General features: G+C 40.4%; 1 protein-coding gene across 6 annotated transcripts; it reads left to right on the top strand.

The window, feature by feature from the left end:
- Positions 1-79: 79 nt before the first annotated feature.
- AP3M1 (adaptor related protein complex 3 subunit mu 1) lies at positions 80-27,959 on the top strand. 6 transcript variants are annotated; one of them, XR_013524891.1, is made up of 9 exons: positions 80-137; positions 13,185-13,460; positions 14,756-14,927; positions 17,988-18,125; positions 20,165-20,250; positions 21,070-21,203; positions 23,424-23,653; positions 25,224-25,368; positions 25,831-27,959. XR_013524891.1 is itself a non-coding variant. In XM_009009684.5 (9 exons), the coding sequence occupies exons 1-9, from the start codon at positions 135-137 to the stop codon at positions 25,929-25,931; spliced, it is 1,263 nt and encodes a 420-aa protein (XP_009007932.1). In that variant the 5' UTR covers positions 80-134; the 3' UTR covers positions 25,932-27,959. The 6 variants fall into 6 exon arrangements, 3 of the variants coding, with proteins under 3 accessions (XP_009007932.1, XP_009007933.1, XP_002756248.3); XM_009009684.5 differs by having other exon boundaries at positions 23,424-23,631; XR_013524890.1 differs by lacking the exon at positions 80-137 and adding an exon at positions 333-761.
- The last annotated feature ends 2 nt before the right edge of the window (positions 27,960-27,961 follow it).

Genomic DNA, 27,961 nt, shown 5'->3' on the forward strand with positions numbered 1-27,961 from the left:
TGCGACTTTCATCCACAACCATTGGCTCTATTTCTCGGCCCCGACAGCGAATGCCCCGCCCACTCCTGACCCCGCCTCCGCCACCGTAGGGGACCCCAGACTGAGTTAGGCCGCAGAAGAGCGCCTGAATCTAGATGGTGAGAAACCTGCTATTTTTCTAGACCCTGGATGATGTAGAAGATTTAGATGCTAAGCCTCAAGAGGCGTCTTTCCTCTCAGTTAAGGTCTTCCTGCATATTTAATCTTTCTAATATGGTAGACAGACTCGGTGTCTTTGAAGCTGTGAATCAGGCGATCACCTGGCCACTACAGCTGCGGGTCCTCGCGGCCTTCTCTGCTTCCTCAGCTTGGGTCTGTAGAGGACCCGGCGCCGAATCACTGACTGGCACTGGTGTCGGGGTGAGTGTGAGGGGCGGGAAATCCGTGGACTGGGGGTAGCTCTAAAACCCGGGAGTAGATTGAGTAGCTGGGGCCACCGAATCCGGTCTGCGCTCTAGGAGCGTCCCTGCTGGTGTGGGCCAGGGCCTCGTTTCCCCTCGACTCCCGGCCTTCCGGACTTTCTTGCCAGCAAGGCCGGAAGGGAGCGGTGCACCTGCAGCCCAGTGTTCTCAGGCCCCCAAGCCTCAGAGGTCAAGCTTACTGGGGCTGGAGTACAAACAGCAGGAATCTCAGTCCCAAGTTTCTGCTTTGGAGAACAAAACCCCAAACGGACCTGAGCAGACAGACGTCCTGTTGGCGGGCGGTGCCTGGAAGAGCCTGGGGTGAGGAATGCAGTGAAAAGGGTGTTGCAGTTCTTCAGGAGAGAGATAACGGGGTTCTAAGCTGAGCAGGTGGCAGTGAGTATGGAAAAGTGAGGGGCGATGTGGCTGTTTGAATTTGGTAGATTTGTTTGAACCTGAAGCTTACAGCCTTATGTGATTAAGAAGGTGTGGTGCCACTGACACGAGAAGGAATTTTATGGAGTTTGGGTTTTATCGAATTTGAAACAGTGATTAACATGGAGATTGTAGGAAGACTTTCTTTAAAAATTTTAAGCGTCAGAATTAAGCCCGAAAAGCTTTCAAGGTGAAAACCAAAACAAATGAAGTTTCATATAAAAGGGTAAGAAGTTCTTTGGTTTAAGAGAAAGCTATCAATGACATAAAATGCTGAAATGGTCAAAGGAGGAAGCTGAAATCAGAATCGTCGTTGGATTTTATTATTAGAAAGTCATTGAGCCATTTGAGAGAGATGCTTTAATAGTAACTGAGGAAAGATTGCAAGTATAGACTAATCCTTCATCATTTGGGGCATGAAGCAAGATTATTGAGAGTGGCAAGGGACGGGAAAGTTTGGGGTTTGTTTTAAAGAATACAAGATATATATTTGGGGGCAGGAAGCAAGCAACTATTTAAAGATTCAAGAAAAAGTCTCCTCTCCCAGAAGAGAAGGGAAGGAGTGGGATCAAGTTACAAGTGAAAGGATTAATTTGGGAAAGAAAGAGGTGCACTTTCAATTGACACTATAGGAAAAGTGGAGTGAATTATGTTAAAAAAGAGTTATCTAAAGAAATATCTTAAACTTAAGTATCTTGGCCAGGCACAGTGGCTCATGCCTGTAATCCCAGCACTTGGGAAAGCCAAGGCGAGCAAATCACAGGTCAGGAGTTTGAGACCAGCCTGGCCAACATAGTGAAACCCAGTCTCTACTAAAAATACAAAAATTAGTCGGGTGTGGTAGCATGCCCCTGTAGTCCCAGCTACTTGGGAGGCTGAGGCAGGAGAATCACTTGAACCCAGGAGGTGGAAGTTCCAGTGAGCTGAGACTGCACCTTTGCACTCTAGCCTGGGTAACAGAGCAAGACTCTGTCTCCAAAAAAAAAAAACAAAAATCTTACGTATCTTTAGGAAAGCTCTCTTTGCAATAAGGTTAGCTTTGCTTTGCTTTGCTTTTTTTTTTTTTTTTTGAGACAGAGTTTTGTTCTTGTTGCCCAGGCTGGAGTGCAATGATGCAATCTCAGCTCAGCACAACCTCCACCTCCTGCGTTCAAGCGATTCTCCTGCCTCAGCCTCCCTAGTAGCTGGGATTACAGGCATGCGCCACCATGTCTGGCTAATTTTTGTATGTTTAATAGAAACGGGGTTTCTCCATGTTGGTCAGACTGGTCTTGAACTCCTGACCTCAGGTGACCCGCCTGCCTCGGCCTTCCAAAGTGCTGGGATTACAGGCACGAGCCACCGCGCCCGGCCTAAGGTTAGATTTTTCTTAATCAATCTTATGATTTTTATTTCTTACCATTTAACATAATATACTATTGGCAGGCAGAGTGTGGAGGCTCATTTCCTGTAATCCTAGCACTTTGGGTAGCTGAGGCAAGAGAATCACTTGAGGCCAGGAGTTGGAGATCAGCCTGGGCAACATAGTGAGACTCCATCTCTACAAAAAATTTAAACAGTAGCCAGGCTTGGTGGTGCGTGCTTTTAGTCCTAGCTGCTCAGGAGGCAAAGGCAGAATGAGGCAGAAGGATCACTTGAGTCCAGGAGTTCAAGTTATAGTGAGCTATGATTGGTCCACTGCGCTTCAGCCTGGGCAACAAAATGAGACCCTAGTTCTTTAAAAAAACAAAAATACATATACACATACTCTATTGGAATTCTTTGCAAACTAAATATTTTTAAGTAGCTCAGTACTGTGTCAATGCCTGAGTAGCACATGCTATTTACAGAGAAGAGGACTTCTGTCTCCATTTGGAAATGACCTCTCTCCCATTACACAGAGGAGAGGCATCATCTGCCTGCAGTCAAATATACAAGACTTCCCTTCAATCTGAAGAGTAGAAAATGTCCCTTCTCCTTAGAGAAGGCAAACCCTTTTCCCAATAGCATCCTCTCCTGCCATCTCAGGGTCTCCTTTAAGTTTTTCTTTCTCTACTACGTCAGCTTTTTCCCCTCTATTCACACCTTTCTTTCAGCATTTGAATGTATTCTTCCTTCAATTTATGAACTGTTAGGTTTATTTTCCTGTCTTTTCGTTTTCTTCACAGCTAAACTTCTTGTATCTACTCTACATAGCTCTATTTTTTTACACTTCTTGCTATTTATTTCCCAGCCTACTGCAATGTCTTATTTCCAGCATTCCACTGAACTACTACCAAAACTACTTTTACCAAGATCACCAATGTCCTCTGTGTGTTAAATCATGCACTCTCAAAGCAGACAAAAACCGCTTCTTGTAAGGTGAAAAAAAAAATTATACTCTTTTTATGTATAAAGCACAAATACAGTACATAAACAGATAATCTGTGGTATTAAAATTGTATGGTGATATTAATTAGCTTCATTTAATTATTCCACATTTTATTTATAAATCGTAACATCTTGGACCCCTAAATATATACAACTATAACTTGTCAATTTACATTTAAAAAGAAAGAATAATAAAAAGTTTTGTGGATGAGGAATTTGATTGCTAAGGTGGTGGGAAGATGGAGTCTAAAAAGGCTCCTTAGCTGGCATTAAGGAAAATAAAGTTAAAAAAACACCCCTAAATCAACAGATATTTTCAATTTTTTTTTTTTTTTTTTTTTTTTTGAGATGGAGTCACACTCTATTGCCCAGGTTAGAGTGCAGTGGCACCATCTCAGCTCACTGCAACCTCTGCTTCCTGGGTTCAAGCGATTCTCCTGCCTCAGCCTCCTCAGCAGCTGGGATTACAGGCACCTGCCACCCCACCCAGCTAATTTTTTTGTATTTTTAGTAGGCAGGGGGTTTCACCATGTTTGTCAGGCTGGACTCAAACTCCCGAGCTCAGGAGATCCTCCTACCTTGGCCTCCCAAAGTGTTGGGATTACAGGTGTGAGCCACTGCGTCAAGCTGACATTTTCTTTTTCTTTTTTGTGGGGGATGGGGGAACAGAGTTTCGCTCTGTCGCCCAAGCTGGAGTGCAATGGCTCAATCTCGGCTCACTGCAACCTCTGCCTCCCGGATTCAAGTGATTCTCCTACCTTAGCCTCCTGAGTAGCTGGGATTACAGGCACACGCCTCCACACCCGGTTAATTTTTGTATTTTTAGTAGAGATGGGGTTTCACCATGTTGATCAGGCTGGTCTCAAACTTCTCATTTCATGATCTGTCTGCCTCAGCCTCCCAGCTGACATTTTCAATTCTTGTAGCTTCACCTCTTTGTGCCATTTAACAGTATTTACCACTCCATTCTTCTGGAAATACACTAAAATGCTATAGTTACTAGAAACCACCCCACTTTTTTTTCTTATGCGTCTTCAGTCACATCTTGATCATTCTTTAGGTCCACTTTTTTGACCCACCTGCTACTCAAATGGAGTTCCTGCCATAAGCTGTCTTCATACTATGCACATTCTTTCTTTTGTTTTAATTCTCCTTATGGTTAATTCCCATTAACAAAAAATCCTGATCACTTGCAATTCTGATTCCAATCTGGCTTCTCTAAAGCATCAGAAGTTGTGTGTGTGTGCGTGTGTGTGTGTGTGTGTGTGTACACACAGACACAAATATATATAATAGTTTTTTGAATATATTTATTTGGGTCAGATATATCCAGAATTGGTCAAATTATACAGGACCAGGCTAAATGACACATCTTTTCTCTCATCTCCACACTCTCCCCACAAGCCTAAATGGTTTTTAGCTCAAAGCCTAAATGTTTCTCTTTTCACTGTACCCCATCCCCCATAATCAAGACTCTAGTCCAGGCTGTCACCACTCATCTCTCAACTGGTGTCACAGTGTTCAGTTACCTGTTACCCAGTTTCCACATGTAATTAGTATAATCTCTCTAAAAATATAAATTGGATTTCATGATTACCATTAAAAAAAATTATAAAATGACTTTACATTGCACTAAGAATAAAGTCCAAACTCCTTAACAAGTTTAGCATGCTTCATGAACCAATCAGTCTCTGCTTACCTCCTTCTCCAGTTTCATCTCCCCTCTTCTCTCCACCTTCCAGATTTGCTACATTTAAACTGGATTTCTTTGTCCTGTGTTTCTCTCACCTCTAAGCCTTATAGATTTCCATAGCACACTTTATTTCCTGTATCATCATAGGAATTACATGTTACTATATTAAGTTGCCTTCTCTGCAGACCTCTAAATGCTGTGAGTGTAGGTACTCTAATTTTGTTTGTTCTTGTATACCCAATGCCTCATAACTCTGTGTTGAATGAATATGTGATCAAGATATTGGCTGAGAATCAGAAGAGTAGATTCTTTTCTGGTCTCATTCTCTCATGTTCAGTGTAGGCCCATCTGTACCTCCATCCTGTTATATATGGAGGGAATACATTTTTGTTTTTAGACACTATCTTACAAGAATATTTTGACTATCATAAATGTATTGTTTGTGAATTACCCAGGATGATTATAAAATGTTTAGTGAAAAGGATTTATGATGTATTTAAGCTGCAGTCAAAGCTCTGATGGGACTACCTCTGAGCACTGTTTCTTCTAGTGGCTTTAAAATAAGCTGGGAGAATTCTGTTTTATGACTCAAAAGCCACTAGGAACAAAAAGATGGTTGTGGTGATAATGAGTGTGTAGCTTTCCTAGAAAATTTATTAAAATAATAATTTTTTAAAAGTAACTGCAACTACTAAAAGGATGATAAATAAAGAAACAGGCTAATTTACACTGCAACATGTGGTATTATTTAATTGTTATATGCATTAGACCCTTGGTCATAGTATGGATAGAAGAAATATGCTCTCTTTTCCTATTATAGAAGGTTAAGGTGGGTTTTAAAGCTAAGCACAGTTGAAAACTTACGGGTGTTATGCTTTCATCTCAGCACTAAGGATAACAACAATAAATCTAGGGGGTTGGTTTAACTTTCTGTATTCTGAGACCTGAACTACTGCCAATAAAAACAACTTTGGTGGAAACTTTCCTGGAAAGAATTTTTCACCAGCTTAAGAGGATGAGTAGAAATCTGGCCCTAAAATGAAGAAACTACAAAATCACTTGCTTCCAGAACAAGCAACTCTTTTAGGGTATATTGTGGCAATGGAGTACTATAAATTCTTGTGAGCTATACTTTCCGTAGGATGAATGATTTAGATACCTGTGTCAGCTCTTTTAAATATAACTTCTACTCTAAATAAATTCATTAAACTTTCTCAGCATAAAAACTAGAATGTGTTTTGGCTCCTAACTAAACAAGAAACATCTTTTACCTCTTCCTCTTAAATCATAAGCTAGAGCAGCACATTTTTGCACTGTTCAGTATATTAATGACTAACGACATACGGTTATTAAATTTTTTTTTTTTTAGATGGGGTTTCCCCATGTTTGTCAGGCTGGTCTCAAACTCCTGACCTCAGGTGTTCCTCCTGCCTCGGCCTCCCAACGTGCTGGGATTACAGGCATGAGCCACTGAGCCCAGCCTGCTTATTTAAATTTAAATTAATTAAAATTAAAACTTCAGGCTAGGCTTGGTGGCTCACGCCTGTAATCTCAGCACTTCGAGAGATCAAGGTAAGAGGATTGCTTGAGCCCAGAAGTTCAAAACCAGCCTGGGCAATATGGGCAGTCCTTGTCTCTACAAAACAAAAATTTGCAAATCACTGAGTGTGGTGATGTGCGCCTGTAGGCCCAGCTACTCAGGAGACTGAAGTGGGAGGATCACTTGAGCTCTGGAGGTGGGGCTTGCAGTGAGTGAGGATTGGGTAACTGCACCCCATCCTGGGCAACAGAGTGAGACCCTGCCTAAATAAATTAAATAAATAAATAAAACTTCAGTGTTGGTTGCATTAAACACATTTCAAGTGCTTAATAGCCATGTGTGTAGTGGCTGTCATATTAGATGATACAGATGAAGGACATTTCCATCATTGCAGAAAACCCTGTTGGACACTTCTATATTAGAATGTGTTCCTAATAATTATTCTCTGCAAGGCAGATAAGAGCAGGAGCTCAGAATTCAGCTGGATCTAGGTTTGAATCCTAGCTTACTGTGTGATCTTAGAATGGGGATAATAGTGTATTTATAGCATAACATTGTGAAGATGAGATAATGTAGATAAAGTGTCTAGCATAGTGTCTGGCCCACAGTAAGTACTCAGTACATTTTAGATGGTATTAATTGATTTATATTATCATTCATTATCTTTAATGAATAAAACACTTTGAATGGGGACCGGGTACAGTGGCTTCACACCTGTAATCCCAACACTTTGGGAGGCCGAGGCAGGCAGATCACTTGAGGCCAACATGGTGAAACCCTATCTCTACTAAAAACAGAAAACCTAGCTGAGCGTGGTGGTCCGTGCCTGTAATCCCAGCTACTAAGGAGGCAGAGACATGAGAATTGCTTGACCTTGGGAGGTGGAGGTTTCAGTAAGCAGAGATCACACCACTGTACTCCAGCCTGGGTGACAGAGCGAGACTCTGCTCCAAAATAAATAAATAAATAAATAAGACTGAGTCTCGCTCTGTCACCCAGACTGGAGTGCATTGGCGTAACCTCGGCTCACTGCAACCTCCACCTCCTAAATTCAGGTGATTCTCCTGCTTCAGCCTCCCACGTAGCTGGGATTACAGACACGCGTCACCATGCCCACCTAATTTTTGTGCTTTTAGTAGAGACAGAGTTTTGCCATATTGGCCAGGCTGGTCTTGAACTCCTAAACTCAGGTGATCCGCCGGTCTTGGCCTCCCAAAGTGCTAGGATTACAGGTGTGAGCCACCATGCCCAGCCAAAAATAACCAAAAGATTAATTTTTGCAGTGGATGCTGTGTTCCATATATGACTCACCTGAAGTGTTCAAATCTGAGTCTCCTTGTTGATTACAGTCCTCTACTTGAAGTCACACTTTACATTTTGGATGCTGATTTTATTCCAAGAAAAAGGTGTAATAATAAAAATTTAGTTGCAGATCTTATGGTTGATATTCCTGTTTCATTTTAAAAGTGAAAATGAAAAATTTATCAGCTAAGGTTATAGTTAAAATCAGCAGGTTCTATATAGCAAGTCTAAGTATTCTAATGGCACTTAAATTAATACCCAAACAGAAATATAAGACACAAAGCAAGCCTACTAAGCAAAGAATCTGACTAGATAAAGTAGAAAAATTTGGCAAGTTCCAACGCTGAGGTGTCAGAGTTTATTGCTGACAACTCAACTTGATTGCTTGACTAAACAGAGATGGCTTTAAACAAAGAAACTTTTTTGTTTCTAATTAAACAGAAACCCTAAACTGTTAACAGCAGTCATACTTTATTAATATAATAATTACTAAAACATATCTTAGTATTATTTACTTCATAACTATTGTGTCCAATGGGAAAGGGAGATCATCGCCACCTGTTCTATAAATGTCAGCTGTTTTCATAAAAGAAATGACTTCTGAAAAGAATTGGCCAGGTTGATGTTTTCTATATCAAAAGAATCAAATGAATCAATTCTGGAAAGTCTTCCTTTTCTCTTTGGAATTTATCTTCATTCATAGAAACTGTATTCATAGGTTTTAAATTCTTTCTTCTTAAGCTGTGTTTATCATATAGTACTATTACTTGGAATGATTGAACCACTAAACTAAATACCTGATACTGGTGTTTATCCATGTAAAAGATAGGACCAGGGTAAGGTAATTAGACATTTTTCCATTGCCCCTCACATTGCAGGAACAATAAACTTCTTATTGGAAGCATAACTAATGCTCAGAAAAGTATGCAAATCATAATGTAAAGCCTAATGAGTTATCACAAAATGAACACAGCTTGTAAACATCATGCAGGTCAAGAAAGAAAACATTGGCGGGGTGTGGTGGCTCACACCCGTAATCCTATCACTTTGGGAGTCCAAGGCAGGCAGATCACAAGGTTAGGAATTCAAGACCAGCCCTGGCCAACATAGTGAAACCCCATCTCTACTAAAAATTTTAAAAAAAAAAAAATTAGCCAGGTGTGGCATTGTGCACCTGTAATCCCAGCTACTCAGGAGGCTGAGGCAGGAGAATTGTATGAACCTGGGAGGCAGAGGTTTCAGTGAGCTGACATCGCACTATTGCACTCCAGCCCAGGCAACAGAGCAAGACTTTGTCTCAAAAAAAAAAGGAGGAAAAAAAACATTACCAGCACCTTAAAGGATCAATCCCATGGCCATCTCAGTCACCACCTTCACTCTCCTTTATAAAGGAAACCATTTGATTTAACATAGATTACTTTTGCCTGTTCTACAACTTCATATAAATGGAATCATATGGTATATATTCTTTTGCATCTGGCTTCATTTATTTAACATTGTATTGTAAGATTCATTTGTATGTATATATTCTTTGGAGAAATGTATTTTCAAATCCCTTGCCCGTTTTTTAATTGGGTTATTTATTTGTTTGTTTATATTTTAGAGGCAAGGTCTCCCTCTGTCACCCAGGCTGGAGTGCAGTGGTCAGTTCATAGTTCACTGTAGCCTTAAACTCCTGGACTTAGGCAATCCTCCCACCTCAGCCTCCTAAGTAGCAGGGACTACAGATGTGAGCCACCATTCCTGGCTAATTTTTAATTTTTTTTTTTTTTTTTTTTTTTTTTTTGTAGAGATGGGGTTTTAAACCCCTGGACTCACGCAGTCCTCCCTCCTTGGCCTCCCAGAGTGCTAGGATTACAGTTATGAGTCACCACACCTGGCCCTTATTATTGAGTGAAAGTTCTTTATATATTCTGGATGGGGTCCCTTTAGGGATTTATAGTTTCAAATATTTACTCTCATTTGTGCGTTTTTGCTTTCTTGATATGTCCTTCAAAGCACTAAAGTTTTGATTTTGATGGAATCTAGGTTATCTATTTCTTATTTTTCTTGCTTGTACTTTTGGTATCATATCTTTAAAAACATGGTCTAGTTGCCAGGCGCAGTGGCTCACGCCTGTAATCCTAGCACTTTGGGAGGCTGAGGTGGCTGGATCATGAGGTCGGGAGTTCGAGACAGCCTGGCCAGCATGGTGAAATCTTGTCTCTACTAAAAGTACAAAAATTAGCTGGGCATGGTAGTGTGCACCTGTAGTCCCAGCTACTTGGGAGGCTGAGGCAGGAGAATCACTTGAACCCAGGAGGCAGAGGTTGCAGTGAGTTGAGATCTCGCTACCGCACTCCAGCCTAAGTGACAGAGCAGGATTCCGTCTCAAAAAAAAAAGTTTTATCATTTTGACATTTCTGTTTAGGTCTTTGATACGTTTTGTGTTGCTTTTTGTATTCGATTTCATTCTTTTGTATGTGGAAATCAGTCGTTCCAGTACCATCTGTTGAAAAGGCTGTTTCCTCTCCAAGTGGTCCCCCAGGTCTTGGCACCCTATTGAAAATCAGTTGACCATAAATATAAGGGTTAATGTTCTGTTTATCTGTATGTCTGTCCTAGTGCCCATATCACACAGTAGTTTTGCAGAAAGCACGAGTTATCTGTCTTTGTTTTTCCTTTTCTTTTTTTTAATTAAATTCAAATATATATATATTTGAGTCTTTTTACATTCTACATGTTTTTGTAAGCATCCCCCAATTCTTTTTTTGTAGCAAAGTGGACTATAGATGAAGCATTTCTGACCTTTTGTCAATCATGTCAAGTGTGAGGGGAAGTCTTTTGTAAGTCAGCCAAGTATTTCAAAAAAGCTTTTCCAAAAGTAAAGGTGGAAGACCCCGCTTTGAAAATGCTGGTCGGCACAGGAAGGCTGGCAGAGGTGTGTAGGTTAGTCCACCGGTTACAGGTTTAGTAAGGCAAGTCCAACCTGTGGCAACCTAGCTGGCCAGGAGCGCCCCAAGGCAGAGGAGGATGCAGGGGCTCGGGCACACGGCCGCTTGCAGCCATCTCACCCCAGATCCCGGCTCAGGAAATGCAGGCTCAGGCTGAACTGGATGTGTGCGCCCCAAGCCCCCGCCATCCCAGAGACTGAGGGCTCCTTCCAGGTTCTCAGAATGGCAGAGTGGCCCCACTTCTTCAGCCCCTGGAAGAATGCTTGGCTGAGCCAGGTGTCCAGGGAGCTAAACATGACTGCAGGCATGGGTCTCTGCTTCCTAGTGCCTTGGCCTGGGAGTGAAGGCACACCCTGCCCCCTGTGCACCGTTGTTCCTTTTCAAGATTGTTTTAGCTGTTGCTCTTTTTCATTTCTATGTGAATTTTAGGATTACCCTGTCAAATTCCACAAAAAGACAGCTGGGATTTTAATAGCTATTACATTGAATATGTAGATAAGTTTGGGAAATGTTGCTATCTTAAAAATATCAAGTCTTCCAATCCATGAACGTGAAATGTCTTTCAATTTTTTAGGTCTTTTTCGTTTATTTCACTGACATTTCGTGTAACATTTAGTGTACAAGTCTTGTACTTCTCTTGTTAGTGTACAAGTCTTGTACTTCTCTTGTTAGCGTACAAGTCTTGTACTTCCCTTGTTAAATGTATTTTCTACTTATTTATTTATTTATTTAGAAACAGAGTCTTGATCTCTAGCTCAGGCTAGAGTGCTGTGGCATGATCTCGGCTCACTTCAGCCTTCACTTCCCCGGTTCAAGCAGTTATCTGCCTCAGCCTCCTGAGTAGCTGGAATTACAGGCACCTGCCACCACACGCAGCTAAATTTTTTTGTATTTTTAGTAGAGACGGGGTTTTACCATCTTGGCCAGAATGGTCTTGAACTCCTGACCTCGTGATCCACCCACCTCAGCCTCCCAAAGTGCTGGTATTATAGGTGTGAGCCACCATGCTCAGCCAATTTAAATTTTTTAATGTTATTGTAAATGAAATTGTTTTCTTAATTTCATTTTCAGTTTTGTTGTGTTTACTAGAAATGAAGTATCACTATGTTGCCCAGGCTGGTCTGAAACTCATGAACTCAAGCAGTCCTCCTTCCTCAGCCTTCCACAGTGCTGGGATTACAGGCATGAGCTACCACGCCCTGCCCATTTTTAGTTTTTTATTAATATAGCGGATAGAAATATAATTGATTTTTATATTGACTTGTATCCTGCAAGCCTGCTGAACTAAATTTATTAGCTCTAATAGGTTTTGTTGTGTGTGTGGATTCCTTAGGCTTTTCTATATATAAGATTGTGTCTTCTACAGATATAGTCTTAGTTCTTCCTTTCCAGCTTGGAAGCCTTTTTTTAATTTTCTTGCTTAATTGCCCTTGCTCAAACCTCCAGTACCATGTTGAATAGAAATGATGGAACTGGACATCATTGTTTGGTTTGGTTGTTCAGGAGAAAGTGTTCAGTCTTTCACCATTAAATATAATACTAGCTGTGGGGTTTTCATCAAGTTAAGGAATTTTTTTTTTTTTTAGACAAATTTTCACTCTGTCACCCAGGCTAGAGAGCAGTGCCACAATCTTGGCTCACCGCAACCTCTGCCTACTGAGTTCAAGTGATTCTCCTGCCTCTGCCTCCCAAGTAGCTGGGGTTATAGGCAAGCACCACCACACCTTGCTAATTTTTGTATTTTTTGTAGAGATGAGGTTTCACCATTTTGGCCAGGCTGGTCTCGAATTCCTGACCTCGGATGATCCGACCCCACCTTGGTCTCCCAAAGTGCTGGGATTACAGGTGTGAGCCACTGTGCCCAGCCTTATTTTTCTTTTTAGATAGGGTCTCACTTGGTCACCCAGGCTGGAGTGCAGTGGTGCAATCTCAGCTCACTACAGCCCTGACCTCCCCGCTGGGCTAATGCGATTCTCCCATTTCACCTTCCTGAGTACCTAGGGCTACAGGTGAGGGCCACCATGCTTGGCTAATTTTTGTATTTTTTATAAAAATGGTGTTTTGCCCTGTTGCCCAGGCTGGTTTCAAATTCCTGAGCTCAGGCAATCCACCTACCTCAGCCTCCCAAAGTGCTGGGATTCCAGGCATGTGCCACCATGCCTGGCTGAGAAAGTTTCTTTCTGTTCTTAGTAGCTTTTTTTTTTTTTTTTCATAAAGTTATGTTGGATTTTGTCAAATGCAATTTCTGCACCTTTTGAAATGATTGTTTTAGTTCTTTATCTAATTGTGTATTATGTTGATTAATTTTGTATGTTGAACCAACCTTGCATTCTTGGAATAAATCCCACTTGGTCAAAGTATAATCTTTTTGTGTATGTTAAGTGATATTGGTCTGTAGTTTCTTATATTATCTTTGTCTGGCTTTGGTGTCAGGGCAATACAGGGATATGTTTTAATATGTAATAAATTTAAACCTTTCTTGTCCCCAACAGAAAATGATCCACAGTCTATTTCTCATCAACTGTTCCGGTGACATATTTCTAGAGAAGCACTGGAAGAGCGTTGTGAGCCAGTCTGTCTGTGATTATTTCTTTGAAGCTCAGGAGAAAGCTGCTGATGTTGAAAATGTACCACCTGTCATTTCAACACCTCACCACTACCTCATCAGTATCTACCGGGATAAGCTCTTCTTTGTATCTGTCATACAGACTGAAGTGCCACCTCTGTTTGTAATTGAGTTCCTACATCGAGTTGCTGACACTTTCCAGGTTGGTTATCTATCACACCTTTCTAACTTAAATTACCCAAGTTAGTTGGAGGTGAGACATGATTATATTATTTAATTACCCAGGTTTTGGTGTTTACTGTCTCTCTGTAACTAAGCATAAATTTATAAACCCATTTCTATGTGGTAGACAATGGCACACATGGCTGCTCTATTAATGATTTTTTTATGTATTTCAAATTACAGTTGACTCTCCATATATGTGGGTTCTGCATCCATGAATTCACCCAACTTTACATGGAAAATATTTAAACAAAAAAAATGGAACTGAACATGTACAGACTTTTCCTCATTATTACTTAAACAATACAGTATAACAACTAGTTACATAGCATTTACATTGTATTAGATATTACAAGTAATCTAGAGGTGATTTAAAGCATATAGGAGGATGTGTATAAGTTGTGTATAAATAGTATGCCATTTTATGTCAGGGACTTGAGAATTGTGAGTTTTGGTATCCACAGGGGATCCTAGAACTAATTCCCCACACATACCAAGGAATGACTGTATATGATCAGGAAACAATAAAGCCCTCCACATAGAGTTTTCTGAATGGTCTCAAGATTTTCATTGGTAATGAATTCTTCTATATTTACATTTTATTATTTTCTCTTGTCTTGCTGAATATACCAAATAATTTAAGCATTTCCATATGTATTTTGGGATAATCAAGATGAAGTTTATAGCTCACATTCCAGTTTAATGTTTCAATATTTTCTGGTATAAAATGAATTGAATTAAATTCAATCTAAAAATACTAAGAAAATATTGAGGAATAATGTTAGGACTATAGAGAGATTTTTTTTGGTTTGCTTGTTTTGTTTTGTTTTTGAGACAGAGTCTCACTCTGTCATCCAGGCTAGATCTCTCTGCCCAGTGGAGATGATCTTAGCAGCTCATTGCAACCTCCACCTCTTGGGTTCAAGCAATCCTTCCACCTCAGCCTCCTGAGTAACTGGGATTACAGGCATGTGTCACTATGCTCAGTAGATTTTTGTATTTTTAGTAGAGACGGGGTTTCGTGGTGTTGGCCAGGCTGGTCTCAAACTTCTGACCTCAAGTAATCTACCTGCCTCAGCCTCCCAAAGTGCTGAAATTGCAGGCATGAGCCACAGTGCCTGACCTATAGAGGGTTTCCCCCACTCTGTTTTACATATGTTCAGCATCTTAAGCGATGAATTTTGCTACTGTAAGTTTATTCTTCAGAACAAAAAGTATTTAGAAAGCCTTTCTTTGTGCCTTCCCTTGTGTGATATTTTGTGTGTATTTTGTAAGGACTACTTTGGTGAGTGTTCAGAGGCTGCAATTAAGGATAATGTGGTCATAGTATATGAACTCTTGGAAGAAATGTTAGACAATGGATTTCCACTGGCTACCGAATCCAACATTTTGAAAGAATTGATTAAACCACCAACAATTTTACGCTCGGTGGTCAACTCTATTACAGGTAAGATGAAAACATACTTGACTAGTAACTGAGCTATTAAAACTTTGTAAACAACTCATTGTTGCTCATGATCTGACATATTATTAAAGTAGTCCAGTTCGGCCAGAATTAAAGTTACTGGTAAAGTTAAAATGGATGTACTATATATTTATATTCATGGAAAGAGGCTTAAGTGATAAAAGAACTTTTGGTTATTACTCTTTTTTGTTTTGTTTTGTTTTTTCTTAAAAAACCACAACAATATTATTAGTATCATTTAACACTAAATACTAAGACTGAATAAATTATTCCACTTAGTCTTAAAGAAGCCAGTATATGAGCCCACTTAGAAGAGCATTTAGTCCATTTATAGACTGGCATTTCAGTATTTAAAATAGCATTACATAACTGTTATGCTGCTACTCCACAATTACTAGAGAACAGAAGATTTAAGATTCTTACCTACACAGTATGTGTGTACAGTGTCCTTCAAGTCTTTGTTTTTATGCATGCAGAAGATGTATTAAGAAAAAATAGGAAAATAGTTTACTTATGAGATATCATGCATTGTGGGCCTGTACTTGTGTTGTAAGCTTCCAGTTGCATTTAATTCTTAAGGGTAGCTAGAAGTTAGGCACATCCAGATGCCAATATTCTTTCGAAAGCATTAAAGTCTTTTAGAGAAAGATTCCTATGAAATGTTATATGCCACTCCAACTCCACTGCCCACCATTGAAAACCCGTCTCCAGTGCCTTGACCTAAAACTGATGTGAGAGAGGCCTATAAGAAAAAGATCATTCAGCAGCTCTTTAATCATCCTCTGTATAAGGGGGAGTGTTAGGACAAACTGAAAGAAAGGTAAGGTAGAGTGTCTGTGCTCCTTAAACTTATACTCTAAATGGGATTTGGAAAAAAATTAAAATTAGCAAATAACTATAAAATTTTAAAAAGCAATTACATACTTCACAGATAATATAGTAACATTGGAAAATACACATGATATAATGTTAAATTGAAGTCAGCACAAACTGAAAAAAATTATTTTTAGTTATATTCACTAAAAACATTCCAAATATTTATTTTATTTATTTATTTTTTTTGAGACGGAGTTTTCACTCTTGTTACCCAGGCTGGAGTGCAATGGCGCAATCTCAGCTCACCACAACCTCCACCTCCTGGGTTCAGGCAATGCTTCTGCCTCAGCCTCCTGAGTAGCTGGGATTACAGGCACGTGCCACCATGCCCAGCTAATTTTTTGTATTTTTAGTAGAGACGGGGTTTCACCATGTTGACCAGGATGGTCTCCATCTCTTGACCTCGGGATCCACCCGCCTCAGCCTCCCAAAGTGCTGGGATTACAAATGATTATGCCAGCCAAAAAAATACAGATTATCTTTATTTTTGCTTTATGATTTAATTTTCCAAAATAAACATGTATAGTCAGAGGAAAGTTACTAAAATATAGAATGCAAAACTTAACATAGATTCATAAGGCAGTATATTATGAAGTTCAAGAGAATGGTTCAGTTAATGAAGTAATCCCTCCTGAACTGTGGTGGGTAGCCACCTTAGAGAATCAGTAGAATTGAGGAAGTGGAGTAGGAATAAGAGCATTCTCCATAGACGTAACTGTATTTGAAAAAACACACATGAAGTGAAAAACCTCAAGTTTTATTAATCTCTTTAGCAGAAGCAGAGCTGTTTTTCAGTTGAGAAGTTAGAGATCAAACTAAAAGTTGAGAAACTCCTTCAATGCTAGGCTAAATATTTAGCTTTTATCATAAAGCCAATGAGCAAACATTGAAGGTTTTTGAGCAGGAAGACAACATCATTATAGGTTGCAGGTAGGAACACCAATCATAACTAGACTGCAAAATTGTAGATAAAGTATGATTGTGACTATATTTTAAAGTGCAATTAAAAACTAAAATTATCAAAATAGAAAAAAAATGCAACCTTCTGGTGGTGGAAATGTTTAAAGAAATATACCAAAATGTTAATGTTATATTGAAATATTAATACCGTAATATTAACCAAAATGGGGCCAGGCGCGGTGGCTCAAGCCTGTAATCCTAGCACTTTGGGAGGCCGAGGCGGGTGGATCACGAGGTCAAGAGATCGAGACCATCCTGGTCAACATGGTGAAACCCCATCTCTACTAAAAATACAAAAAATTAGCTGGGCATGGTGGCGCGTGCCTGTAATCCCAGCTACTCAGGAGGCTGAGGCAGGAGAATTGCCTGAACCCAGGAGGCGGAGGTTGCGGTGAGCCGAGATTGCGCCATTGCACTCCAGCCTGGGTAACAAGAGCAAAACTCCGTCTCGGGAAAAAAAAAAATATATTAACCAAAATGTTAATGGTAGTTGTATTTTGTTAGTAAGAAGACAGATGTTTTTCTTTAAACCATCTTTCTGAATTCCACCTTTTTGTTTTGTTAAGTATGTGGTACTTTTGAACTGGCAATATAAATTAACCAAAATGTTAAGTAAGTCACAGCTCAAAGATACATGTTTTGGACAACCAGACTTATTTTTAGACATGTGTCAGTTTACCAGGAAATTAGCCAGACACTGAACACTAGCTATATTGCAGCCATATGGGTATGCTGACCTTAAAATGGGAAAAGGCCAGATTCCATTTACTCCACTGAGGCCTGCTTGGCAGCATCTCGTGTAAAATAAAGTTGAATACTGAAGGGCCTAGTTATAACTCTGTATTCTCAGTGGAGACATTTTACTGGCAGAAGGTTTTGAAACAACCAGCCTCTTTTTTCATCAGTGGCAGAGATTCTGCTGTTGAGCCACTGAAATTAGATTAGGTTACTGTTAACACAGGAGGCAAAAGATAAGTAAATAAATTTAACCTGATTTGGCAGGTAGACAGAGGGCTACATGGCCTATTTTTCTCTTCTAGAAATTTGATCATGTTGGTATGGGTATATCTGACAATTCTAGAGACCATCCACAACTTTATTAAGAAAAATCCAAACACTGAAGAAGCAGCTTTTTCTTCCCCAGTAATGAATTTTCTGATGACTGTTTCACACATCAGCTTTGCTTTCTCCTTTTTTGGTTTCTAGGCAGTAGTAATGTTGGGGACACACTCCCCACTGGGCAGCTGTCCAACATTCCATGGCGCCGGGCAGGGGTAAAGTACACAAACAATGAAGCCTATTTTGATGTCGTTGAAGAAATAGATGCAATTATAGATAAATCAGGTAACTGTGTGCATGTGGTCTTATTTGGGGAAAAATAATTCAGTTGACACAGATGAATAGAAAATTAAAGTCCTGGCTGGCACAGTGGCTTACCCTGTAATCCTAGCACTTTGGGAGGCCGAAGCAGGCAAAACACGAGGTCAAGAATTTGAGACCAACCAGGCCAACATGGCGAACCCCTGTCTCTACTAAAGATACAAAAATAGCTGTGTGTGGTGGCATGTGCCTGTAATCCCAGCTATTCAGGAAGCTGAACCTAGGAGGCAGAGGTTGCAGTGAGCCGAGATCACACTGTTGCATTCCACCCTGACTCTATCTCAAAAAAAAACCAAAAAATCTAGTCCTTCCCTTACATTTATTTTGTACATAAGGAAACTAACGAAGCCAAGGCTCAGAAGGGTTAAGTGAACTGTTGCAGGTCACAACTTGTTAATATGTAATGATGACTTATTCTGAATTATAGTCAATATCTTCTCTTCCAGGAGTGCCCTTTTCATTATAACATTCCATCTTTATAGAATAATAGATTTTTGCCAGGCACAGTGGCTCACACCTATAATCCCAGCACTTTGGAAGGCTGAGGCAGGAAGATCACTTGAGATTAGGAGTTCAAGACCAGCGTAGACAACATAGTGAGACCGCATAGCTACCAACAAATTAAAAAATAAGCTGGGCATGGATTCCTCTAATACTTCCTATTCAGGAGGCAGGAGGATTGCTTGAGCCCAGGAGTTCAAGGCTGTAGTGAGCTATGTTCATACCACTGTACTCTAGCCTAGATGACGGAGGCCCTGCTTCTAAAAAAAAAAAAAAAGGGAGATCTATTTCTTAAAAGTTAACTGAGTTCATTTCATAATACAATTGCCTTAATTTTCTTTTCTTTTTTTTTTTCTGAGACAGAGTCTCGCTCTCGCTTTGTCACCCAAGCTGTAGTGCAGTGGTGCAATCTCAGCTCACTGCAACCTCCACCTGCTGGGTTCAAGCTATTCTCCTGCCTAAGCCTCCCAAGTAGCTGGGACTACAGGCACATGCCACCACACCTGGCTAATTTTTTGTATTTTTAGTAGAGACAGGGTTTCACCATGTTGCCCAGGCTGGTCCGAAACTCCTGAGCTCAGGCAGTCCACCCACTTTGGCTTCCCTAAGTGCTAGGATTACAGGCATGAGCCACTGTGCCTGACCAAATGTGTTTTAAACTGAAATCCCGTCATCTTACAGGGTTGGCTCCATAAAGGAGACAGTTGAATTTTCCTTAGAATTAGCATATTCTGGCTGGGCACGAAAGGCCATGCTGGTAATCCCAGCACTTTGGGATGCTGAAGTAGATGGTTTGCTTGAGCCCAGGAGTTTGAGACCAGCCTGAGCAACATAGCAAGACCCCATCTCTATTAAAAAAATACAAAAATAAGCTGGGGCATGGAGGTGTGTACTTGTAGTTCCAGCTGCTTGGGAGGCTGAGGTGGGAGGATTGCTTGAACCCAGGAGGTTGAGGCTGCAGTGAGCCATGATAGCAGTACTGCACTCCAGCCCTGGGTGACAGAGCAAGACCCTGCCTCAAAAAAAAATTTAGATTCTACGCTGGCACACCTGTAGTCCCAGTTATTCTGGGGGCCAGCTGGGACTAGCTAGTGAGATCTCAACTCTTAAAAAAGAAAAATGAATGAATGAATTACCGTATTCCAACTAGAGTTAGGTATGGACCTTGTTCCCTGACCTGTTTTAATAGAGATAGATATAAAGCTTCAGTATGTCTGATACTCAGGGGGTATCTCCATTATTCTAGATACAGTGTTTGTGTGGGCTAGGTGTGGTGGCACACCTATATTCCCAGCTGTTCGGGAGGCTAGCACAGGAGGATTACTTGAGCCCAGGAGTTTGAGGCTGCAGTGAGCTATGATCATGCAACTGCACTCCCACCTTGGCAACAGAGCAAGACTCTGTCTCTAAAAACAATAAATAAATAAAAATAAAAAGATACAGTGAAAGCTCTAGTTAAGACTGAGATTCTATTGATGTTGTCTCCCTTTTTTTTTCTTCAGGATCTACAGTCTTTGCAGAAATTCAGGGGGTCATTGATGCTTGCATTAAACTATCTGGAATGCCTGATCTCTCCCTTTCTTTCATGGTAAGTTTTATTCTCCTGTTTTATAGCCCCTTGCATGCCTAATACATGTGAAGTACTAAATGAAATGATAAAATTGAGATAAGTTTGCATCTTAGATTGCAAAGGATTATCTGAAAAATATTTCTAGCAGAGTTTCCTAAGACAATCGCGTACACGATGAGCCTGGTCTTTATGGAAAGGCTAAGGGAAGTCTTTGCCTGAGTGTGCTAGGAAGCGCTTAAAATTGGCTGGCTTCTGCAAAACACCAACATCATTTTTACTGAATAATTACTTGCTTTGCTGATATGAAAGGGCATTGGTCTTTTGTATCATTGTAGAGTCCGCATAACATACTGCTAGGAACAATTAAGAGAACTGACTTCTGGTATTGTCACCAGTTTGTCCTGACCTTAAGTCCTCTGAACCTCGGTTTTGTTTGTTTGTTTGTTTTTTATAGAGACAGGGTTTCTCCATGTAGGTCAGGCTGGTCTTGAACTCCTGACCTCGGGTGATCCGCCCGCCTCAGCCTCCCAAAGTGCTGGGATTACAGGCGTGAGCCACCGTGCCCGGCTGGACCTCAGTTTTTTTTAATCTGTTAAAGGGAAATAATACTACTTGCCTTTTCTTCTTTATGGCTATTGAAATTCAAATAAATTAATTTACATAAAATATTTATAAACTTTAAAGCATTGTGACACTGTAAAGTTATGTTGATGTGGTCATAAACTCTTCCATGACTGCTTTATTTTCAGGAAATATATTAATTTGTCAAGATATCTGAGTAGAGTTAACATATTTATTATACTATATGAACACGACTGTCTTCTGTTTTGCTGGCAGAACCCTAGGCTTCTGGATGATGTCAGCTTCCACCCCTGCATCCGGTTCAAGCGTTGGGAATCTGAAAGAGTTTTGTCATTTATTCCTCCAGATGGAAATTTCAGACTCATATCATACCGTGTCAGCTCACAAAAGTATGTTCAGATGCATCAGCCGGAATCTGCCATCATACATATCAAGCAGAACTCACCTGTCCCTGTTTCTTTCTGACAGTTGAATCCTTGAGGTCATCACTGCTCACTTTAACCATGGCTCACCAGGAAACCCAGTGAGAACTGGCAAAAATACACACCTAAAATAATCAGTATACTTTGAATGTATGAGTTTAGAGTGGTACTAAGTGAGACTAGAGTAAAACCTATAGCTAAGAGCAAGCAGACTGTATATAACCTGGGGAAAAGGTTATGGTACCAGTTCTTTGCAAGGTTATGGGCGGTCAAATTATGGCACTGGTTCTTTGCTCAGGTTATGCGTGGTCCATTTTGCTCCCTGTTTGTGACAGCTGAGTACTTTGCAAGTAAAGCAAAATGGACCATGCATAACCTGGGCAAAACCATGAACCATTGCCGTAATCTTACCATGGTCTGTAGACTTTGTAGCTAACAGAAGGAGACAGACCTACCTGTAGCTCATAAGGACATTCCCCAACTTACTGCCTCAAGTCACTCTTCTCTGCATTGAGTTTTAAAGGAACTGTTTAGCATTGGGGGCTGGGAGCTGTGGTTTACTCCTGTAATCCCAACACTTTGGAAGGCCAAGGTGGGCAGATCACTTGAGGTCAGGAGTTCTAGACCAGTCTGGTCAACATGGTGAAACCCCGTCTCTACTAAAAATATAAAATTAGTAAGGAGTGGTAGCATATGCCTACAATCTCAACAACTTGGGAGGCTGAGACATGAGAATCACTTGAACCTGGGAGGCAGAGGTTGCAGTGACATATCATGCCACTGCATTCCAGCCTGACCAACAGGGTGAAACTCCATCTCAAAAAGAAAAACCACTTAGCATTGAGGGTCATAGTTATAGCTAGTTTGTTTCTTGAAAATACCAGAAATTATTTGATTTACATCATGACAAGATTCAAAAGCAGAGAAATCATTTCTTAGCTCTTATGACATAGGAACTGTTTCAATTATATAAAACATATTTTAGGCCAGGCACAGTGAATGGCTCACACCTGTAATCCCATCACTTTCGGAGGCCGAGGTGGGCAGATCACCTGGGGTCAGGAGTTTGAAATCAGCCTGGCCAACATGGTGAAACCCCATCTCTACTAAAAATACAAAAATTAGCTGGGCGTGGTGGCAGGTGCCTGTAATCCCCACTACTCTGGAGGCTGACTCAGGAGAATTGCTTCAACCCAGAAGGCAGAGCTTGCAGTGAGCCAAGATCACGCCATTGTACTCCAGCCTGGGTGACAGGGTGAGACTTTGTCTCAAAAAAAAATACACACACACACATATATATGTATTTTACACTATTTTTCCATTGAATTGTAATTCATTTTTTAAACTAGGACCATTTGCCCCAATTGTTTCTTGTTTTGGGGGGCTTTTTTTGAGATGCAGTTTCACTATTGTCGCTCAGGCTGGAATGCAGTGGCTCAGTCAGCTCACAGCACCCTCCACCTCCTGGGTTCAAGCAGTTCTCCTGCCTCAGCCTCCCAAGTATCTGCGATTACAGGCACTCACAACCACTCCCGGCTAATTTTTTTTTTTTTTTTTTGAGATGGAGTTTTGCTCTTGTTGCTGAGGCTGGAGTGCAATGGCTTGATCACAGCTCACTGCAACCTCCGCCTCCTAGGTTCAAGTGATTCTCCTGCCTCAGCCTCCCAATTAGCTGGAACTATAGGCACGTGCCACCCTGCCCAGCTAATTTTTGTATTTTTAGTAGAGACGGGGTTTCACCATGTTAGCCAGGCTGGTCTCAAACTCCTGACCTCAGGTGATCCACTCACCTAGGCCTTCCAAAGTACTGAGATTGCAGGGGCACCACACCTGGCCCCGGGTAATATTTGTATTTTTGTAGAGATAAGGTTTCACCATGTTGGCCAGGCTACTTTCAAACTCCTGACCTCAGGTTATTCCTGCCGTCTTGGCCTCCCAAAGTGCTGGGATTACGGGTGTGAGTCACCATGCCTGGCTGATTTTTTAAAGTGATATTTTCAGTTCTTAGCTGGTCAAATTCAAGGATGCAGAACTGTGGCTTCAGAGAGCCAACTCTGAAGAGCCTTACTGTGGAGTTAAAGGGAGGATAGGATACTCTGTACAGAGGTTTTCAGGATACCTCTGGAGCTGTCCCCACACCATTAATTGTATTTGTGCTTTTGTGTCTTTCTCTGTTTCTCTTTTTAGTCTAGTGGCAATACCAGTGTATGTGAAACATAGTATCAGCTTTAAGGAGAACAGTTCTTGTGGCAGATTTGATATAACAATTGGACCAAAGCAGAATATGGGGAAAACTATTGAAGGAATTACAGTGACAGTTCACATGCCAAAAGTTGTGCTGAACATGAACCTGACACCCACACAAGGCAGCTATACATTTGATCCAGTCACCAAGGTACAGCCACTTCAAATCAAGAGTGAGCAAGTGTTTCTGCAATCTATTTTGTGATTTGGGGGGAGGGGTGGGGGGAAAGGTTTAGCACCTTGTTTAAAACTAAAGTTTGTATCAAAACCTGGAGAGCATACTGTACTGTGCTTCTGCCACTGGCTACAAAGGGAATCCTGCACCAAGTAGATGAACAGAAAAGCGAGTTGTTCTGTCCTTTTTCAGAGTGTGTCTTCACTCATCCATTATTAATCCAGAGCCTCATTCTGCTATCTAATAAGAAAGAAGTAAAAGTTTTTTTTGTTTTGTTTTTTTTTTTTGAGACAAGAGTCTTGCTCTTATTGCCCAGGCTGGAGTGCAATAGCGTGATCTTAGCTCACTGCAACTTCCGCTTCCCACGTTCAAGTGATTCTCCTACCACAAAGCCTCTTGAGTAGCTGGGATTACAGGCAAGCACCACCACGCCCAGCTAATTTTTTTGTATTTTTAGTAGAGACAGGGTTTCACCATGTTGGTCAGCCTGGTCTCGACCTCCTGACTGCCCACCTCGGCCTCCCAAAGTAATGGGATTACATGCGTGAGCCACCTCACCCAGCCAGTAAAAGCTTTTTTAAAAAGAGAAAACATTATGTAGATAAAAGAATTATGGTCTATGAATTATTAAGTTTTCTATGTAAATTGATCATTAAGACCTTTTTCTTTTTAATTTAAAAGCATCACTTCATACTCTTTCTTGGGGCTAGGAAAGATGCTCACCTTACTTACATTTTCCTATAGCAGAGGGTTTTTAGAGAAACTGTAGCAGATTATTTTCTCCCAGCTTCCTGCTTAGGTAGTAAATATGATTGTTTTCAATACCAGAGTCATTGCGGTGCCTGATAAATGAAAAGACACATTTTTTGAATAATGTCATAGAATGTTAAAGATTATTTAATGTGGTTGCAAGGATTCAAAGGACCTCCTCCTGGACACCACACAGGGCTGAGAAGGAAAGTTTCAGTTTCCTGGCCCTTTACCGCAGCTTCAACTATGACAGCTTTGCTTTTTTCTCATTTGCTGTTGAGCCTCCACACTAAAGATTTCATTTGAACAATGGGTTGCACAGCTAAAGTTTTTAAAACACCATCTCAAGTCAATCTAATGATTTTACAGAAAAATTAACAGGCCCAGAGAAAAGTAGTAAAGATGGTATGATGGAGAACATTTGAAATCAGAGGGTCTTAGGTGCAAATCCCAGCCTTTCCTCTGACTAGCTCTGTGGCTTTGAGCAAGTCATTTGATCTCTGACCCTTAATTTCCTCATTTGTAAATAGAAGACAAAAGCTACTTCACAGCCCTCAATGAGACAACATATGAATAGTGCTAAGCACAGTGCTAATACAAAAGAAAATGCTCAACAAATGTGGATTCTCTGCTCTCACTTCCCATTCAAAGTCACAGAGCTAATCAGAAGTAAACTCATTGTAGATCCCAGATACCTTGTTTTCAATAGACTGCACTTCATTTTGTACAGAAGTTTATGGTGTCTTTAAACCTTCTTTTTGAGGGTTTGTCTTTAATAGATAGTTCCATTCGTTCATCATTTTTTTTGTCTTTCCAAGGTACTAACATGGGATGTGGGAAAAATTACTCCACAGAAGCTCCCAAGTCTTAAAGGACTGGTAAATTTACAGTCTGGAGCCCCCAAACCAGAAGAGAATCCGAGCCTCAACATACAGTTTAAGATCCAGCAGCTTGCTATTTCAGGTAAGAGTAAGGCTCACTTGTAGTTAAGGGTAATTGAGTTTTACAAGCTCAATTATTAGGCACTTAAAAGGGTAACAAAATTTCCCACTCTAGAAAGAGCAACAGCCCATTTGCCTTTTGCACTGTGCTTGGGAGACCAGTCTCTCAGGCACCAACCAAATGATTTTGGAGAGCGCCTTGTTTCACACAGCCTCCCCTTACCTCTGCCCTCATTCAAGCACCAAAGAGGGAGTTGTTCATATTTACAGAAAGTAGAGTTATACTTCACAGACATTCCCTGCCTATGTGGTATGCTTAACCAAAACCATCCCATCAAGTGCAATAATTTGTAAATGGTAAAAGAGATGTTTCTTCCAAATGGTAGAAGGGACACTGGTTAATGTCAGATTTACCATGCTCATTGCTAACATTATATTGGTTGAGATCATGATAATTTATTCTTTTTCACTCTTTTTGACACAGGCTTAAAAGTAAACCGTTTGGACATGTATGGGGAGAAATATAAGCCATTTAAAGGAGTCAAATACGTCACGAAAGCTGGAAAGTTCCAAGTGAGAACATAAGAAGAGGCCAAAATTCCTCAAGACCAGTTTGTCTTCCAAGTGTCATTACAATGTATTACTATTAGATACCAAGTGGGTGGGAATACATATTCTAGTTAAAGCATTTGTGACTAGCTACACACCGCTAACAAAGTTGCTTAGTTATCAGTGTAGAATTCTTAAGGAGCTTTAAGCTAAGGAAACCTTTTAGTGACTTAGCTTATTTTGTATCTTTTCACTTAGGAAATTTTTGGAGGTAATTTTTTTTCCATAGGAGGGTACCATCTAAAGGCTGCACATTGTAAGAGTAAAGGCAGAAAGTTATACCTCTCTCCTAAAAGGAGTTAACTGTCTCCTCCAGCAGAAGCTATCTTAATCTGTGATGTGTCAGATGCAGCCAAATACCACACCTTCTGATCTTAGCCATCCCAAACCAGTATCTGTCCCAAGAGAGGAAATTCTCCCCACCCCCAGAAGTTTACAGAAAACTGCCTCTTCAAGTGTTTGCCTTATTCAGCTTTTCACTTGTGCCATTAAGCAAGCACTGTAGCAAAAGCCACTTCCACATGGCCCTGGCAGGGAACACTGCTGCTCCATGCTCCATTCTCACTGTACTTGGTATTGTATTTTTTATAAATAAGATTTTTATGTAAAGCTTAGAATTTGATTTACAGGGACCTTGCTGCAGTAAATACCATCTCAGTTTTGTGCCACTAGTTCAGCTGCTAGCACAGTAAAAAAATCATTTGTATCAAAGGGGCAAATGCTTTATTAAGGTAGTAAAAGGGAACATTATTTATGCTTTTAGGAAGTTACTGCAAGCACAAGCATTTGTGCTTTTAAGCAAATTAAAGTAGTAAAAGAAAAACTTAAGTGAAACTTTGCCATCTTCATGTTTTATAAACCTTACCCAACACCAGTTAAATCATAGTTAACCTAAATGTCTCATCCCCCGGTTCAGCAAAAGGAGGAAAATCTGCCTGCCTCACTGTCATCAGTCTTTTTAAATCTTTTATTTTTGTTGTTAAGGGGTTGAATTTGCTTATATTCCTTGTCTTTAGGGGAAATTAATATTGTGTGCTTCCCAAAGCTATAGTCAGATTTCTTCCAGAAACTATTGTCATAATTGTCACTGGAGTGCTTAAATGTACCTACTATACTGACAAAATGCATGGAAGTGCGTTATAATGAGGCAGAAACAAAATCCTTGGTAACATTGATGATACTGTACGGATCACCATGGTTTTGGAAAGTCAGTCAACAGTTGTATAATTGCACTCAACTTCATTGTGTCATTTCATTTAAGTTCTTCATCTTGGTAGTCCTTATCCAGTTATTTTGCCTCATTAGACATCAAGAAATGGAGAAAGCCTGAAAGTTAAGCTATAAGTGCTTGTTCTTCATGTTTCCTTATTATTTATGCTATTTTCTCTTCTCTTTGTGGCTCCATTCTTTTCTTCTTTCAGTCTTCTCAGCTTATAACTGTATTTCCCTTACGCTAGGATAGCCCTTACACTCATCCTATCTATGTTGTTGAGGGCTACTGGTTGGTGCTGGTACAAGGAGCCCACTGAGCAGTTTTCTTACCTTTGCCTGCCCATGATACCCACCCTGCCTTTCATGGAATAAGAAAGGCCACGTTTTGCAGCTTCTAAATTTCTAGAGAAACTAATCTCAGATTGGCAATTAAAGTCAAAATGTTGCCAAATATTTATTCCTTTTTCCTAAGTTCAATTGCTTTTTGTTTTTAATGTTGACTCCTCAGAGTTTGTACCTCAAAAGAACAATGAGAACCTTTGCTTTTCCTTCTGCTGAATCCCTAATCTCAACAGTCTATACTTGGACTGTCCAGTTCTCCTCCTGTGCTATCTTCTCTTCTGTCCAACTAGAATGTATGCCAGGAGCTCCTTCCCTCTAGCAATTTCTACTAAAATGTCCAAGTAGAATGTTTCCTTTTGCAATCAAATTGTTGTATTTATTAATTTGCTAGAATCCAGTAAATCATTTTGCTAGCTCTGGTCATATTATCAATAAAAAAGATGAAAGCAACA

This window comes from Callithrix jacchus, chromosome 12 (genome assembly GCF_049354715.1).
Source record: "Callithrix jacchus isolate 240 chromosome 12, calJac240_pri, whole genome shotgun sequence".
In the NCBI taxonomy this organism is placed as follows: Eukaryota; Metazoa; Chordata; class Mammalia; order Primates; family Cebidae; genus Callithrix; species Callithrix jacchus.